This window comes from Coturnix japonica, chromosome 14 (genome assembly GCF_054131305.1).
Source record: "Coturnix japonica strain WE chromosome 14, WE-NBRP24, whole genome shotgun sequence".
NCBI classification, from domain to species: Eukaryota; Metazoa; Chordata; class Aves; order Galliformes; family Phasianidae; genus Coturnix; species Coturnix japonica.
This window is the reverse complement of record NC_140676.1, coordinates 2,775,957-2,792,446: the sequence shown is the minus strand read 5'-3', so window position 1 is coordinate 2,792,446 and position 16,490 is coordinate 2,775,957. Positions and strand designations below refer to the sequence as shown.

At 40.4% G+C, this 16,490-nt stretch overlaps 1 protein-coding gene across 3 annotated transcripts in view; it reads left to right on the top strand.

Moving 5' to 3' along the window:
* Nucleotides 1-28: 28 nt before the first annotated feature.
* Nucleotides 29-16,490, top strand: part of ASB7 (ankyrin repeat and SOCS box containing 7) — a 29,314-nt gene continuing 12,852 nt past the window's right edge. The window contains exons 1-6 of one of the 3 annotated variants that reach the window (XM_085515251.1): nt 29-192; nt 470-551; nt 6,035-6,133; nt 8,952-9,212; nt 12,768-12,935; nt 15,627-16,232. In XM_085515251.1, the coding sequence (XP_085371377.1) occupies nt 15,683-16,232 (550 nt within the window). In that variant the 5' untranslated portion in view covers nt 29-192; nt 470-551; nt 6,035-6,133; ... (1 more) ...; nt 12,768-12,935; nt 15,627-15,682. Of the gene's footprint in view, nt 193-469; nt 552-6,034; nt 6,134-8,951; nt 9,213-12,767; nt 12,936-13,291; nt 13,402-15,626; nt 16,233-16,490 lie in introns of those variants that run through there. The other 2 variants (XM_015873202.3, XM_085515252.1) reach the window with 2 other exon arrangements.

The window sequence follows — 16,490 nt, the reverse complement described above, 5'->3', positions numbered from 1 at the left end:
GGGAGGTCAGTCCCTGCCCGCTGACCCCGCAACGAGCCGCGGGGGGCGGCTGGGTGCAAAGTGTCCCCGCACGGTGCGGCCCCTTAACGCGGCCGGCACGGCCCGGCCCCGCCGCCGGCACCGAGTCACTCAGTCAGTCAGTGCAGCCGGCACTCAGTCAGTCAGCGCAGCACGGAGCCCACCGGCTCGCAGGTAACGGCCCCCGGCCGCCCCTCGCTTTCCTCCCGGTGCCGCGACCCCGTGGCCTCCTGTCCCTTCCTCAGCGCTCACCTCAGCCCCGGGGCTGCGCTGACAGGGCGGGAGGGCTCGGCCTCGGTGCTTCATACTGAGCCCCTCTGTGAGGTGAACTAACCCTTCCTGACCCATCCGTGAGGGCTTTTCCTGCTTCTTCCTGGTGTTCCTTTAGTATTATGCTTAGCTTCTGTGTTATATCGTGGCTCAGTTCTACTTTTGTGTGTTCTTTTTTCAGGTTTAAGCTGCCTTAAAATCAGGACTGCAAAGAATGGAATGAGGCTGAAGAGAGAAAGCAACGCTCACGAGAGCCCAACAAGGTGATAATCTGCGTTGAATTATCCTTGCTGCAGTAGAATTCTCCTTGCTGCATGGTTTGTCTGTGGTCCTCAGTGTGGTGGGTTCCATGGGCATTATTGGGTCTCTTTGTTCTCTCAGAACCTTCGGGCTTCTGAGCGTTGGTTTTAGAAGCTCTGGAGCCCAGTTGGAGGGTCCTTTCCTCCTTGTTACGGTTTGTTGTCTGAATCTGATCTGTAAACGTGATTCTGATCACAGATTACTCCTTAACGTGTGTTGGTGTGTCTTCAGCTCAGGTATGTCATAGAATCATAACGTGGTTGGATTGGAAGGGACCTTGAAGATTGTGTAGCCCCACCCCCTGCTGTGGGTTGGTTGCCCCCCACCATCTTGGGCTGCCCCATCCACCTTGGCCTTGGACACCTCTATGGGATGGGGAGTGTCATTTAACATGACCTCACTCAGGGCAATGGTGAGCGTCCCTTCAGCCTTCCCTCCCATTGACATGACTTGTTCCTGCTCTGGTTCTGCAGATGTTGCTGCAGTAGGTCATAGTGATTAGGTTTTGTTGGTTTTAATTGCACCAAACTTCTGTGTGGGTCAGGGTTTTTGTATTATAACCGAGCTGCAAAAATTCCAGTGGATTTAATTGGATGGTGTTTGTTTACAAGTACTTTGTGGGTTGAGATGACAGAATAAGATAATGCTGTTGGATGCTTAAGGGAAAAAAATGAAAGGAGTCATCAGAAACTGAGTCCTGCTGTGAGAGGAGGATGGTGTGGTTTCAGAGCAAGAGCAGCTCGTAGGGAGGATTCCTGTTATATATGTGGCTGGGAGGTAAAGAGATGAGCTTTGGAAGGAAAGAGAATGGGGGGTGGTTAATGTCAGTCAGCATTATTCTGCATCCCACTGTTATGTGCTCCAAGTAATGGCACTCATGCCTGTTCTAATGCGAAGTCTGCACTGATTCTATTGTAATCCATTTCAAAGGTAGATGAGTTTGTGTTATTTTGGCAAATGTATCCTCAATATGGGTCCTACTGGTCTTTGTCTTGTTTTCAGAGATGTCACTGACTGCACCAGAATGGTTTTTGTTGTCAGAAATGAATTGCTTCTAGTGTTAGTTGCAGTGGAAAATGCAGTACCTGTTGCTGTGGTCAAGGGTGGATCTTTATTCTAATGTATCTTCAGTGTATGGTGGAAATGTTGTTTTCACTGTTGTGCTGTAAAGATGAAGTGGAAAATTCCCCCGTAACACAAGGACAACAAATTCTGAGGTATATACTTTAAAATCAGAGTGAAGAAATAGTCTGTGCTGTTTTGATAGCATACCACAAAGCCAGCTGTATGATGCTGGAACATGCAGACAGGCCCACTGTGATTGCAGGAGTGGCTTCTGTGCTGTTAGATAAGACAAGTGCATTAATGCTGACTTTTCAGTGCAGCCATGGTGCACCTGTTTCATGTTGGTTTGTTGTAACAACCTCTTTGTAACCCCTCTGTCACATCTAACATCAGAGCTTGCATCATTGTAGCTACTCAAAGAGTGCAACATCTTGGTGCTCCTAAGCCAGGAGGTCTTTTGAGAAATGTGTTTGTGAGTTGCTAGGCTCCTTCCTGATGTGAGATGCCAATGCAATGAAGTTTGATCCAGATGCAGAGGCTGGAACTGGGTTCACAGGCACTGGGGCATGAGCTTCTGCCAGCAATGTTCATGTGATCCAAACAAGAAAGAGAGACAAATGATGTGCTGTAGCCTTCCTCTCGGGCTCTGGAAGGAACACAGCATGTTGCAAGTAGAGCTACCCCCTTAGATTAAGTTGCATATCCAGTGTTTTTCTTATTTTTAGCTTCAGGTTACATACTCGCTGTTTTTGTTTTTCCCAATTGTGAATTCTAAACCCTTAAAGCAAATGTGTGGAGTGAGAGGCTGTTTTCTATTCCAGCATTTGCTTGCAGAATGACATTATTATAGTGAAGCACCATGCTTTATCTGCTCAAGTCATCCAATTAGTTCTGTCCAGTTTGGTTCTTCTAGGCCCTATTAAAAAAAATACAGAGCAAATACACATTTTGCAGAGGCTGTTAAATAAAATGAGCACCATAAGCAGCGCTCTTTTTGCTCATCAGTTGTATCATGAGTAGTAGGACTGAAACAATTGTGTAGTGAGGTTTAAACTAGTTTGTGGGGTTTTTTTCCTGCTTCTGTCATTCAGTGGAAAGTTGGTGTTTGGATACTTGAGTGATAGCAAGTAATATTAAAATGGGTGAATCTTACACCTTAACACTTGCTCTGAATTACTGCTTACTTTTAAGGTTAAGTTTTCTCTATATTTATACTGTTTGAAGCTTGCTAACGGTAAGTCAGCAGTGGGGCTGCCTTTTATGCTTGATCTCAAAGCGTGCTGCAGGCTCCCTGCAGGTGCTCTGTGCAGGCTGGGAAAGGAGCATTGCAGCTGTATGAACTGATGCAACGTTCTCACCTGCAAAAGATCTGTAAGGCCTTCCTTCAGCACTAACAATGAGATTATTAGATCTATGGCGTTTTCTTCACAAGGTCCCACTTGTGGATAAGTTTACCAGTGTACAGATGGGGATGGTTTGAGCTGATTTCTTAACAGTGGGTAGTGAAGATGATGTCTTAGCTGTTGGTGTCCTGTTTGCAGACCTGCAGTTACTTGAGCTGGGCAGTTTCCCTAGCTCTCCATCAGGCCCAAAAGTCAGACCTCACATCTCACCATTACATGGGTAACAGTTGGTAAAATGATACCTCTAAACTTCAGTTTTGGTCACCTGCAGAATGTAACAGCACAACAGCTGCTTGTTAGTCTATAATGGCAGCATGATTGGTACTACACACACCTGAAGCTGATGGAGCATTTTTAGGTTAGCTCTGTTACCTTAAATATGTCTAAACCAGAAGTTGGCATTACAGATACATTCCTTATGAGTGCACAACTTCTAATGATCACTCATGAAGAGTGCAGCTTCTTTCCTTTGAAGTTGTTCTCTTGTGGTGTTTAGGAGGATTCGTGCATCATGGACTCACTGCTTTTGGTGCCAGGAGTATACATTAAAGCTTGGTGACTTAGAGACTTGAATGCCTCACTTGATGTCCAGGATATAGCATAGAGCAGCTAACATAAGATATATTCATAGAATAGCTTGGGTTGGAAGGGGGCTCAAAGATCATCTGGTTCCAGCCCCCCACAATTGTAAGGCCTTGTGAAATATTGGCATTTCATGCTTTTCTTTTGCTTTTTTTTTTTTTTTTTTTTTTTTGCTTTTTTTTTTTTGCAGACATTGGTTGGAATATAAGAACACAATAATATGGTTGTTGTTCTTTCTCCATCCATAGAGCTTAAAAAATAGGAACCTAAGTGATACAAGAAGATGATAGTTGCATTTGAGCTCTTTGTCAAACACGTACTGTCCATTTTCAAAATGCCATTTGAATGAGAACACATTCAGCTTGTTTGAGTCCTGAAAGGGATGAGGAAAAGTGGGTTGTGAGAATCATGAATGCTGATTACCCTTAATCCACAGGACTTTCTTCTATGTTATTTCCTCGGTTTAAATGTATTAGAATACTTCAGAAACAACCATGCTCTTTGATGGTTAGCTCCATGCTAGACATTAAGTCGTGTCATGATATGCTTTTCCTGCTTTATACAGTTAGGTTGACACCAAGAAGTATTGTCCTCCTCCTGTTGTCTGTGTAACCTTAGTGCTTGGGGCTCAGTCCTGTTGGCCATCTGAATGGACAAAATAGTGCATTAGAAGCAAGTGCATACACATGCTGGAATCCGTTTTCTGCATGATATATACAGTGACTTCAATGAAATGATGTATTGATGTAGAAAAGTCTGTCTTGAACAACATGGTACTTTATCAATCAAAAAGGAAGATGTTCCTTTTGTTTTTAGTGTGCTACTTTGCTAGAGTTATTAGTGTTTTAAGCAAACTTTGTCAGGTTGAGTAAGTGAGCTTTACTTTCACTAAATATAACTTCTTTTTATTAAAGTTACAGATCTTACTCTTGCCATATGCAGCTAATTTTCCTTTGGGGGGAAAAATGCTTGTTACTTTTTTAGTGGAGCAATCTGTTACCTTGTCTGTAGTCTGTGAAGTCAGTGCAATTCTAATTTGCATCAGCTAATAAAAAATGTGTGGGTTTTTAAGTGGAAATCATGCAAAAATTAAAAAGAAGAAGGAAAAAAAAGAGAAGGTGAACTAACAACTGATCAACTATGCAAAAACAAGGCTGGAAATGTGATCAAATTAGGTCATGGCAGTGCAGTTTTGTGCGGGGCTGTGAGCATATCTGCAGACCTTGTGTGTTTCATCTTGGGAAGCAAAGCTCTTAGAGAACGTGCATACGAGGGATGAAGAGAGCTTTTTTCCATCCTCTTTTTCTGAGCTATCGTCAGCAAAGCACAATCATATGTTGCGCGAAGTGACAAATTTTAAGCTGAAGGTTCAGTTCTTAAAATTGTTCTGATGCAACAGAAACAACTCCCAGTCTGTGTGATCTGCCATACGATGAAGTAATTAATGCTTTTATTATTTGTTACGTTATTGCAGTGTGTAAGAATGGGAAGGGTCCTCTCTGAAGGGTTCTTTCAGGCTAAGTGGATGAAATGCCAGCTGGACAGAAGTGTACAGAGATTTAATGAAATAATATTGGCCAGGAAAGGCTCATGGCAGTGCTTTGAGCAGAGGTCAGCTGTTGGGACTGGTGCTGTTATCTGCCAGGAGGAAGGATAAGAAAGGCTGGGAGCTGGGTAGGAATGGGTACTGGAGTTCAGTGAAGTTGGATATTGAAAGGAAAGGGTTTAGGTGTAAAGAAAAGGGTGATGATTTTTGAACTGAAGGTATTGCTTGTGTTAGAACAGTGTGTTCACTTATCTAAAACACAGTGTATGTTAGCTTGAGTTGGTCATGTTGGGGAGAGTAGGCTTACCTAGTGGTGCTGGAGGACCATTGGATGGTAAATGGGAACAGGCAGCACTCTACCTTCTCAGGTTGTATTCTTGAGACAGAGAAACACAGATGGGGTGGAGATAAAGAGCCAACACTTGGGAAAAGCCAAGTGGATCCCTAAGTTATTTTTTTCTGGCATTTGGATCCCACAGGAAAACATTGAGCAGTTGGGCAGAAATACATACAGTAACCTTTGCATTCTTGTTCCATAGCAGATATGTGAAACTGTCAGAGAAGTGGTTAGGTGATTCCTTCAAGGTTTACTCTGCAGAGGAAGCACATCTCTGGTTTCTCTTGTTTTCCATAGATTATTCTCTGTAGCTTTTTTTTCACCTGGCAGAAGCAAACTTCTCACCCCAGTGTCTGAAGTACTCTCCAATAATGGAAGAAAAACCACATATTTGTGGCCTTTTTTGACATAACTACATTAAAATGTAGCACTCTAGTAGTGGTACAGGATAAAAACAGGTTGACCTCTGACTCTTACTGTTTGCACCTAACAAGAAATATCGTTCTTTTTAAGGGTTAGCAGGCTGTTTGACACGCATGGACACACAAGATTATGTATAGTGAAGAAAATGAAGAATGGAACATCCATCAAAGACTGACAACCTCTTATAAGGTAATTCAGGGACATGTTGAGTTCATGCTTTTGTACTTGCAGAATCACTTAAGTTCTTGTTACTGTCACTTTTTGTCATGGCAGTGTACAAATACTAACAATGTATAGGTATGTATTTTCCATACCTTTCCATCTTAATTTTTTACTTGCACATAAGAAGCCAATATGCAGCAATCTAATTGCATCCTGTGTTCTCAATGACATTGGTTATATATGCAAAACATTAAATATGAAGTGCCTATTGGAGAAAGGCTTTCAGTAGACTCCCTTCTCTTCCCCAAAGATTGACTCAGTAAGTGTGGATTTGTAAATGGGATCTGTGGAGTGGATGTGAGCATATTTCCCAAGCTGGCATGTGTCTAGAGCTATCTTGAAACCTTCAGTGTTGCGGTTAAATATTCTTGTAATTTGAATTTTATTGCTTGCCATAGGGGTGAGATAGAAGAGGAGATACTCACAGAAACTACACAAGTGATAAAAGGAGCTGCTTATGCTTGACTTTGTCTTCTGCTTTGTATGTTTTAGTACTTACGTACTTTAGTACTAGCTGATTTGAATAAGCTCTGCTAGTCACATGCAACATATGGGGCCAGTGCCAACTTTTTATAATGCTGCATTACAAATGTACCCACCAGCTGAGAAGTGTGATATGAAGAGCTTTGCTTTCTCTTAACCAACTGTCTTTGTAGGTACGTTTTAGGGTATTCTGCTGGCTCCTTAAATGAAAAATCCATTTCTTCTTATTTGTGTGGTCTCCCTTGACCTTACTTAATAGGTGGAATTTCATTCTAGATTGCACTATTAACAGCACTGTTAATGAAGTCAAGCTCACTGTCTGCAGGTGAGAGCATTCTGAAGTGCTAACTGGAGTTCAGAACAGAGCTTAGCAAAAATATATTACAGGCAAGAGAAATACTTCTGTTGTCATTAGATTAGTCAAGTTTGATTGTGTTTGTTTCGTCTTGTTGTTTGTTTTTTTTTTAATATAATGCAAAAGCTGAACCGCTGAGTTAGCAGGTGCCAGTTTGTAAATCACCTTTCCTTCCAGAGCCAGGTAATGGAGTTCATTCTATAAAACAAAACTGAATCTGTAGCTAAGGCATGTATTGAGCTAAGAAGTTGTCTTCTAATGCCCTATGCTGAATGTTGGCATACAGGCTATCTTGAAGCATCAATAAATGTCAGTGGCAGGCATTGGCTGTACATAATCTCAGCTTTTGCTGTGTAAGTATGGTGATTGTAGCTACCTGTTTGTTATTAGTTTCTCTGCAAGCAGCACATAATAATTCATTTGCAATGGGCACAAGTAGGTTATAAGTAGAGTGAATAGCCCTCGAAGCCTTCATCCAAAAGGATGGCAGTGATTGATGTTTTCACTTTTCTATTGTCTGTGTGCATATCTGGATCACAGGAAAACAAGTGCCTAGTGGGATATGAGAAGTTGATTGCGGTGTCTTTTGAATGACCTATGAATCATGAGGATGTGGAATCCTTATGGTATTTGCGTAAATGAAGGTTTAGGTGATGATGTTGTTTGCTATCTTGATAAAACAGGGTTGCTATAAATTTTAACGATTGCTTAAAAATTCGTTTTCATCTTCAGAATTTCTCATTATACTTTACTCTTAACTTTATAGCAATGTAAATTCTTTCTTTTTTCCCCCCTTTTAAAATCTTTGAATTCATTGTTAATACCCACTGCAGTTGTTTCTAGGTAATTGCTGTGACTTCTGTTACTCAGCATTCCCTTTCTTCATTTCCCTGCTTTTATTCTTTCTTCTATTATTCTTTTCCATTCTAGGGGTAGCTGTTAATGGGATATGATACACAGTGCATGTGAAAATGCAAACACTTCACAGACTTTGTACTGTGAAAGAATTCTTAAATACCTGCATTTTTTTTTTCTTGTCCCTAGCTGGGTAGCAAGTAGAACTGCAGATGAGTGCTTTTCAAACAGAGCACAGAATATTATACTTATTTCTTTCCCAATGTATGCTGGTATCTAGGCTCTTTTGCAATGGCCATTTTAGAGACCCTTTCAGCCCAGCATTCTCATATACTTTATCAAGGTAATTATAAATTGAATTTTTCTGATTTGCATTGTCATGTCTCATGTAGTACTATCTTTGTCAGATCTTTGGAATATGAAGATCCTTCACAGCATTTATGTACTTATAAAGAAGCCCAAAAGCCAAAATATGGGCAGAAGATTCTAATTTAAAGAAAAGTAAGTAATAAAGTGCAAGGAAAAAGGAGGTTAAAGTTGTCAGTTTGAACATTGATACTGCTAGGATTCCTGTGCAGGAGGTCACAAGAAAACATTCTGTTAGTAATCTGAACATACTTTTTCAATTATTCTTAGAGGTTATTTATTTCTAGGCAGGGGAGAAAGTCATAGTTCAGTCGCTCTAGCAGTACAGTACTGTTTCATGCAACAGTTTAGAGAATGTATTCAATAGTATCTTGAGTCAGCGTTATTAACCGTGTTGTGATCTGGAATGAATATTGGGTTCTCAAGATTCCTCATTCTCTTCCTCGTTCAGGTACTTTAACTGTGGCTTGCTGTCACTTCTGAAGAAAATATTTACTATTTATTACATGCAAGTGTCCTCTTCAGTTACTGCTTAGTGATGGGAATCATATACCAGGCTTTTGCTAGCAATAGTGAGATAGTGCTTTATCTTATCCTATGTATGAGATGACTTTGCTCGGCATATAGGGAGTACATCTTAGCATTGCTTTTACTAGTACTGATTGTTTTTCTAGATCTCTTTCCTGATTGTGGTCCTAATTAATTCATGCTTTATATTGATTCAAGGTGACCAGTGTGACCTCATGACGCTTCTGTAAAAGCCAGACTCAGCTAGGATGTTACACCATCACTGTCGGAGAAACCCTGAGCTACAGGAAGAATTGCAGATTCAGGCTGCGGTTGCTGCTGGCGATGTTCACACCGTGCGCAAAATGCTGGAGCAAGGTTATTCTCCAAATGGTCGAGATGCCAATGGCTGGACACTGCTTCATTTCTCTGCTGCGAGAGGGAAAGAGAGATGTGTTCGTGTTTTTCTTGAACATGGAGGTGAGTTGCCTTGAGAGAAAAAACTGGATGCCCAGCTCACAGCTCTCTATCCCAATTCCCATCGTATGGCTTTCCAGTGTCACTTAATTGCCAGACTGCTTCTGTTTGGCTTTTTTTTTCCTCTTTCTTTGGTGCTTCATTTCCTTTTCTGTCTGATGCGTGCTCTGTGAATGAGGTAATAGATTAGCTGTATAACATAAAACCTGACATTGTTTCAGAATTTCCAAGTAATTGTTAAAAGAATGAATACACATTATAAAAACAGGGCAAAGAGCTCATTATAAACTTAAACACACTCACAGGACTTGCTATGGGCCTTTCTACTGTTAGGGGCTGTTAATAGAGGAAGGGCAGATCTTGGGGTTGAAATCTTAGGGAAGAAGTTAATAAGTCACATTAAAGGTTTGAATTTCCATCTAGGTTTTAATGCAGTCTGCTAAACTCTGTGAAAACATTATTACTTTGTGCAAAAACTTTGGTGTCAGCTAGTCCAGCTGAGTTCACACTTCTCCTGCACCCACTGCTACTGAAACTTTAAAGAACTGATTGAGTTTTAAGCGATGTAACTGCATGTGTGGTGTTCATTCCCCACAAATGTAGAGTCAGAATTCTTTTCTGTATCTTCTTTTAAGGCCATCTATAGGTTTAAAAATTCTTGGGTTTAAGCCTTTAATGTGAGATGAGGGGGAAAAAACAAAAGTGGGATGACCTCCACTTTCTGAGTAGTGTTCTATAAGAATAGCATCCTTTACTCTAACACTGTTCTAATCAACTTAATTCTGAATCAGGGTGGCTTCTATTCCTATGAAAACATAACTGAATTACCTTTTGGGTGCTTTACTTATCTAAAGTTTGGACCTAGTCCCCTTGTTTCAGATTTCTACATCTGACATATGCTACGTTGCCCTTAATATTGAATGGCATTAATAAAGTGTGGTGTTTGCCCAATTCATGGTGTGTTATTTTAGAGTAGTGAAACATCGCCTAAACATCTAGACCCCATTTATATACCTACTGCAATTTCTAACGGTATAATACTGGGTATTTCTCGTGTCCTTATTGGAGGTGAGGGGAAAGCTACTGAATTACACAAACATGTAACTTTAAACTCTGCATTTTATAGGAAATATACGTAGATAATCTGAGGTCTTCTTTAGTTTGATAATTCAAAATTTCTAAGCTGAGTCTCAAAGGATGTGGTTTTTAAAATGATCAGAAAAACCCTGTAAACCCTGCTTACTTTAGTTGTATGGGTTTTGCTATTAAATAGCTGCTGGCATAATGTTTTGTCTTGTTTTTATTTTTTTGTTGTTATTCTTTTCCATATGAAGTACCAGCTGAATCTGATTCCTGCTGAAAGCTGCCTGTAATGAGACATCTTTGTTCTGTAAGCAGCCAAGAGTTTAATCACCAGGACTAGAAAGTTGAGTAACAAATAGTGTGAGGGTTAGTCATCTACAGCAGCTTTTTCTGTAGCTGAGCCTCCGTTCAGAAAATTGGCACTGATTTATGCCTTACCTTGTTTTCCCTCAAAACAGATAATATAAAAAAACAAATCACACATAAAAGATAGTGAGCATTTAAAACATAATAATGTCACAAGTGAGCCAGTGAGCTGACTGTTAAAAGCAAACTTAGTCAAGCCTGCCTCATTAGAAAAAGGTTTGTGTGTACCTTTTGTAACAGCCTCCCCTTTCCTCCCTCTTGAAGTAGATTAATTTGATGATGGATGTTAATCCCTTTGGACCAAAAAGATATTGCAGTGAAGGGAAAAGTCATTTTCTGGTATGAGTCTTATGGTAAACAGCACAGAAGTGACTGGGTGTGTATTAGTAATAAAGGGGAGGCAGTAGGTGGAGTTGTGGAGAGAAAAAAAGTGTACCTGAGAGTTAGTGGGAAGAAAGGGGGAGTCTGATAGATGTGGCTGTCTGGTGGTTGTGGAGCTTAGCAGAGCTGGAACTATTCTCAAGTACAGGAATAAGGAAATGCAGGTCTGTTGCTGGGGGAAGAGTGCCATGCCTCACATCTTGGATGCTGTGGGAGCACTGACATAGGCTTGAGTGGTAGTGGGTTTGAGATGGATTTTGGCAAATAAGCACTGAGAGAGACTCTGATCACTGACCTGGAAATAAGAAGTAGCTTCTTATGGGAGTCATGACCTAGCTGCCTCTGACTTTTTCTTTCTCTTCGTTTTCATCATCACTTACCAGCAAAGAAAAGAGCCAGGGGACAGTGCTGTACATGCAGATTGGCTGATGGGAGTGGAGGTGGTGTGGAACAGGAGGAAGCGTTTATTTTCTGCTAAACAAGGAGGAGAGGCAGATAGATGGGGAAATGCCTAAACTAACAACTCACATTTAGAGATGAAGCCAGCAGAAATAGCAACTAGGTACAGAGATAATCGATCATAAAAGTACTCTTATGAAATGCAGAAACTTGATCAGAACTCCAGAGAAACTTAGTTTTCATTCAGAAACAGGGAATTTGACTTAATGCACTTGTCTCATTTTAATGAAATGGAGATGCTCTTTCCTTCCACAGGAACAATCCAGTGTCACAAAGCTCAGTATGAGAGCAACATAAAAACAGGGGATAGTTTTCAGTAATTTAGATAACAAACCTTTTTTCCCCTTAAATGCTTTTTAATTTTTTTTAATTTTTTATTTTTTTGCTTTCCAAATGATATAGAGACAGACAATAAAATACTGGACAAAAACTATTTTTTAATTCCCAGCACCAGTGAAGTAACTGTCCACTGAAGCCTTGTCAGTGTGTAGTTGCTAGCTGTCTCTGGGTGATGTTCTCTCAATGCTAATTGAACAGGACAGTTTCTTGTTACTTGCATTAATGCGAGGAAATGATTTGGGAAGGCTCCCAGAAATTAGACTAAAAAAAGGAAGTGTCTAAACAGAGATGTTTATTTTTAGTCTTGGCTGGAAGGTATCTTAATTTTTAGTAAGGTCATGCAGAATCCAGAAGAAATGATTGAGTGCCAAATGCTCAACCTCCTAAACCAACTCACAGTGGTTCTGTGTCTGAACAGCAGTGCCTTCATGGAGGTCTTGTGTATCAGTGTTGTCCTAGAAAATCCAAAACAGAAGATAAATGTAGCCATGTTTCTAAACGTTGTGGTCTGAATTAATTCCTAGTTGTGGGGGAGTGATAGAAGTACTTTATGAAACCAGTAGCTCTGTGTTCTTGGCTTCCCAAATTAAACTGATAGAGCAAAAGCGTCCTGAAAGAAGGGAAACTGTTCCACTGAGCAGTAAATTGAAACTAAGATTTTAGACTCTTTCCTAATAACCTATATATTCTCTAGATTACAGTATTAGAAACAGCTCTCATTAACAGTGGAGTTAATAGCTAGGTGACGTACCCAGCTTTAATGTGAAATAAGATCATGAGCATCACTGTGTTGCAATTTTCTATCTCAAATGAGATTGATTACAGTAATTAAGGTACCCTTAATAAGCAGTTCGAGGTTTATGTCACTGTATTATGCCATATATTTTAAGAACATTAGAAGTGACCAAATGCAGCTGTTCATATTTCTAGATTCTGCTATCCCCAAATTAATGGGAAGCTTGAGAAGAAATAACTATAATTGTCAAACAATCAGGATGGAGGCAAGATAAGGAAATGCTGGCAAGTGCTGGCTTCATCCCTTCCTAGTTAAATACGCTTGTACCAAGTACTTTTTTACCCCTCTGCTGAATCTGAAAGGTAAGCGAAGTGTATTCTTTCCCGATTCATTTCTGCCTTGCTTGTGTTCCGGGGGACAGAGATACTTTACAACATGTTAATGACGTTGGAGCTTATGAAAAAAATAATTAAAACAAAAAAAATAATCACAGCAATCAAAGCTTTTAAGGCAACATCAAGCCTCGCAGTCTTACTTTTGCTCATACAGGGACTGAATGGGTAGAAAGTCTATGCAATGCAACGCTGGTCCAACTTCTAAAAGCCCTTGTGCAATTCAACAGTTTTACAGGAGGTGGCAGCAAGACACTTGCTAGTAGCTGCAGGTGTCGTTTTGGTCTTGTTAAAATTGCTTCTTTACTGGGGGAGTGGTTGGTGCAATTAGCTCTGTTTAAGCGCGTTATGAGAACTGGAATCTTTTTATTGTGTTGTTTTTTTATATTGGGCTTGGTTTTGGAGAGTTAGTTGTCTGTGTTCCTTGGTTGCCCAGGTAAGACTTTGTTGTTCTGTTCTTGTTCAGATACGTGTCATACATGTGCTTGTAACATTTTGTTGAGCTTAATGATACAAAAGTAATGAAACTATGAGAGGAGAGAAGGCACTGAAACATGCTTAGGGAAAAGATATATTTATTTTGTGAGCTAAACTGTTGCTTTCGTATTGTAACAACTTACCTGCTAAATACTTGTACACATGCATACTCAAAAGTTGGGGCAGATCTGATGGGATTTGGAAGTGTCACAGAAAATAACCAGGCTGGAACCATGTGCCTCAGCTGGGAGGTGGAAATGATTGACCTGCAAGTTCAGCATGGAAGAGAAGGCATGACATGAAAGTGCTTGTCAGTTCTATTTGTGACTTTTTTTTTTTCTTTTTTTTTCTTTTTTTTTCTTGTGGGAAATGGCCGAGGCTTCTGCTGTCCCTGTTATGTCCAGATTTCTCCCTAAATCTGCCTCTCAGGATGTGTCATCCTGCTGCATCCTTGTGCCTGTGCTGCTCACTTTGCCTATCACCACTCAGGAGATATTCTGGAGTAGTCTGAGCAGTGTAGAGAGAGAATCTGTAAGGAGCTAGTGTTACAGGGATGTAGTGTCCCTGTAGTATTTGATAACTGTGTGGGTCATACTGATTCTGTGCTAAAATATCAGACACCATCACAGAGCAGGTTAGGAATCGCTTACTGAGCCCACATCTGCATTTTCCTGCCTACCTGTGAATACTTCAGCAATTGCTTTAACTCAGGTTAGTGCAATTCTATAGAATGTTGAAACTGTTTCTGCATTTCACAAAAGGAAGGCTGGTCTACCAAGGCACTAAACTTACCTTAATGATTAATTAATAGGGTTCCTCCTCTATTTACTAGAGATGGCTCTCACACTTTATTTTGCCATGTGCTGTTTTAATTATGGCTTCGTTAGTTTGTACATTTGGTTTTCTTTTTTCCCCTTTCCTCTGTCCCTTCTTTAAATCTTAAATTCTCTGGATTTACTGGGTTACCTTTGCAGCTGTATTCTCAACTCTGTGTTCTCTGCCCTATTATTTTGGTAGGACATCTATCTCATTGTGCTATCTGAATATGGTCTCTGTTTTTGTGATGGCATCTTTGCATTCTCAGAGTTGATATTGTGAACTTAGCTCTCTTCTATGGATGAGGAAATGGCAAAGAATTCAATTCCAGAGCTGTTTCAGTCATTTCAGTAGATGCATGGACATATTGAAAATATGTCAGCTTAATGCAAGTCTTTTGTGTGGGCAGCATCTCTTTTTACCAGCTGGAAAACTTAGGTTGGGAATGTGCCTCAAACTCACATACTGCAGTTTGTACTCCTTACCATCCACCAGGCAGCATCTGAAGTCGTGAGAAGTGGTAACAAGGCAGGCACCTTTCCTTCAGCAATTAGCTGCTACATGGGAAAAGTCAGTTGATTTAGAAGTCTGGGGGAATTAAGTAAATCGGTTTAGTTATTTTATGCTTCTAAAGTCATAAATTAGACGAAGTTTTTGGCCTGTCTCAAGGTTGGGGGAGTATCTGTCTGATCACTCGTGTTCTGCGCTAACTTTTCTCTTGACTCCTTCCATACGTGGTTGCTTACATTCTTGTAACATCTAAAATTTTTGTCAAAACTACAAATTCAGAACAGATTCATCATTTATAAAAACAAACTTTATCAAGATAATCTAAAATAACATATATCCTACATGCTTTGGAAATCCTGCAGACCACAGAGAAACATTTTACCTAATACAGTATTACACCCTAAAAACAATACAGTCCTGCCAGACCACAAAACATCCGCAATTTGGGACAGCAGATGTTTCTACACATGCTTCTTTTTAAGACCAAGAAGCAACACAAGGGAAACTTTAGGGGAAAAAATAGTTGAACATTGAGAAAGAAATGTAATATTACAGAGCTGGAGGAAAACTGGATGGACAGAGAGGTTTGGGTAATTAGCCTGAGAGTGCTAGAAAGATGTTGAAAACTATTTGTCAAATGGAAACATATGTAAATGAAAGAAAAGTTCTTTTTTAGTTTGTGTAATTCATAAATATAATTATGCTTTTTCTTTGCAATAGCATTTGGTGCAGGAATTGGTTTGAAGTACGAAAAATCCTATCTTGAAAAGAATAACATTCAATCACGTGATTATTTGTTTGCAGCACTGGATTACCCCAATGCCTTCTAATTGTTTCTTAATTTTATTTTAACTTCAGCTGATCCCACGGTTAAGGACTTAATTGGAGGCTTTACTGCTCTGCATTACGCAGCCATGCACGGCCGAGCGAGGATCGCGCGCTTGATGTTGGAATCGGAATATAGGAGTGACATTATTAATGCAAAAAGCAATGACGGTTGGACTCCCCTCCATGTAGCAGCCCACTACGGCAGAGACTCGTTTGTCCGGCTCCTGTTGGAGTTCAAGGCTGAGGTTGATCCGCTCAGTGATAAAGGTACAACCCCGCTTCAGCTGGCCATTATCCGCGAGAGGTCAAGCTGCGTGAAAATCCTGCTGGATCACAATGCCAACATCGACATTCAGAATGGTTTCCTGTTACGCTACGCTGTGATCAAAAGCAATCACTCGTACTGCCGAATGTTCCTTCAGCGAGGGGCGGACACAAACTTGGGGCGCTTGGAGGACGGACAGACACCCTTACACTTGTCTGCTCTTAGAGATGATGTGCTTTGTGCACAAATGTTGTATAATTACGGAGCAGACACTAACACAAGGAACTATGAAGGACAGACCCCACTGGCTGTTTCAATAAGTATTTCTGGAAGTAGCCGACCCTGTCTGGATTTCTTACAAGAAGTGACAAGTATGTATGTAAGAAAAGTTAGTCACTGGGCATGGTGTCCTCTAAAAGCCTTCTTTGAATTTAGCCCCGGGAAAAATGCTTTCTCTCTGCCCCTTGATGCTATTGAAACGCACTATAAAGTTTCTGGGAAGGTGAAGGGATTCTGATACTGGGAATCTCGTACTTGGCAAAGGTGTTGATGTGAAGTATATTTCATTTGAACTGATTTTGTTTAAGTATCAACAGAAAGCATTAAGTTTGGGGTTTTTTTTGGTTTTT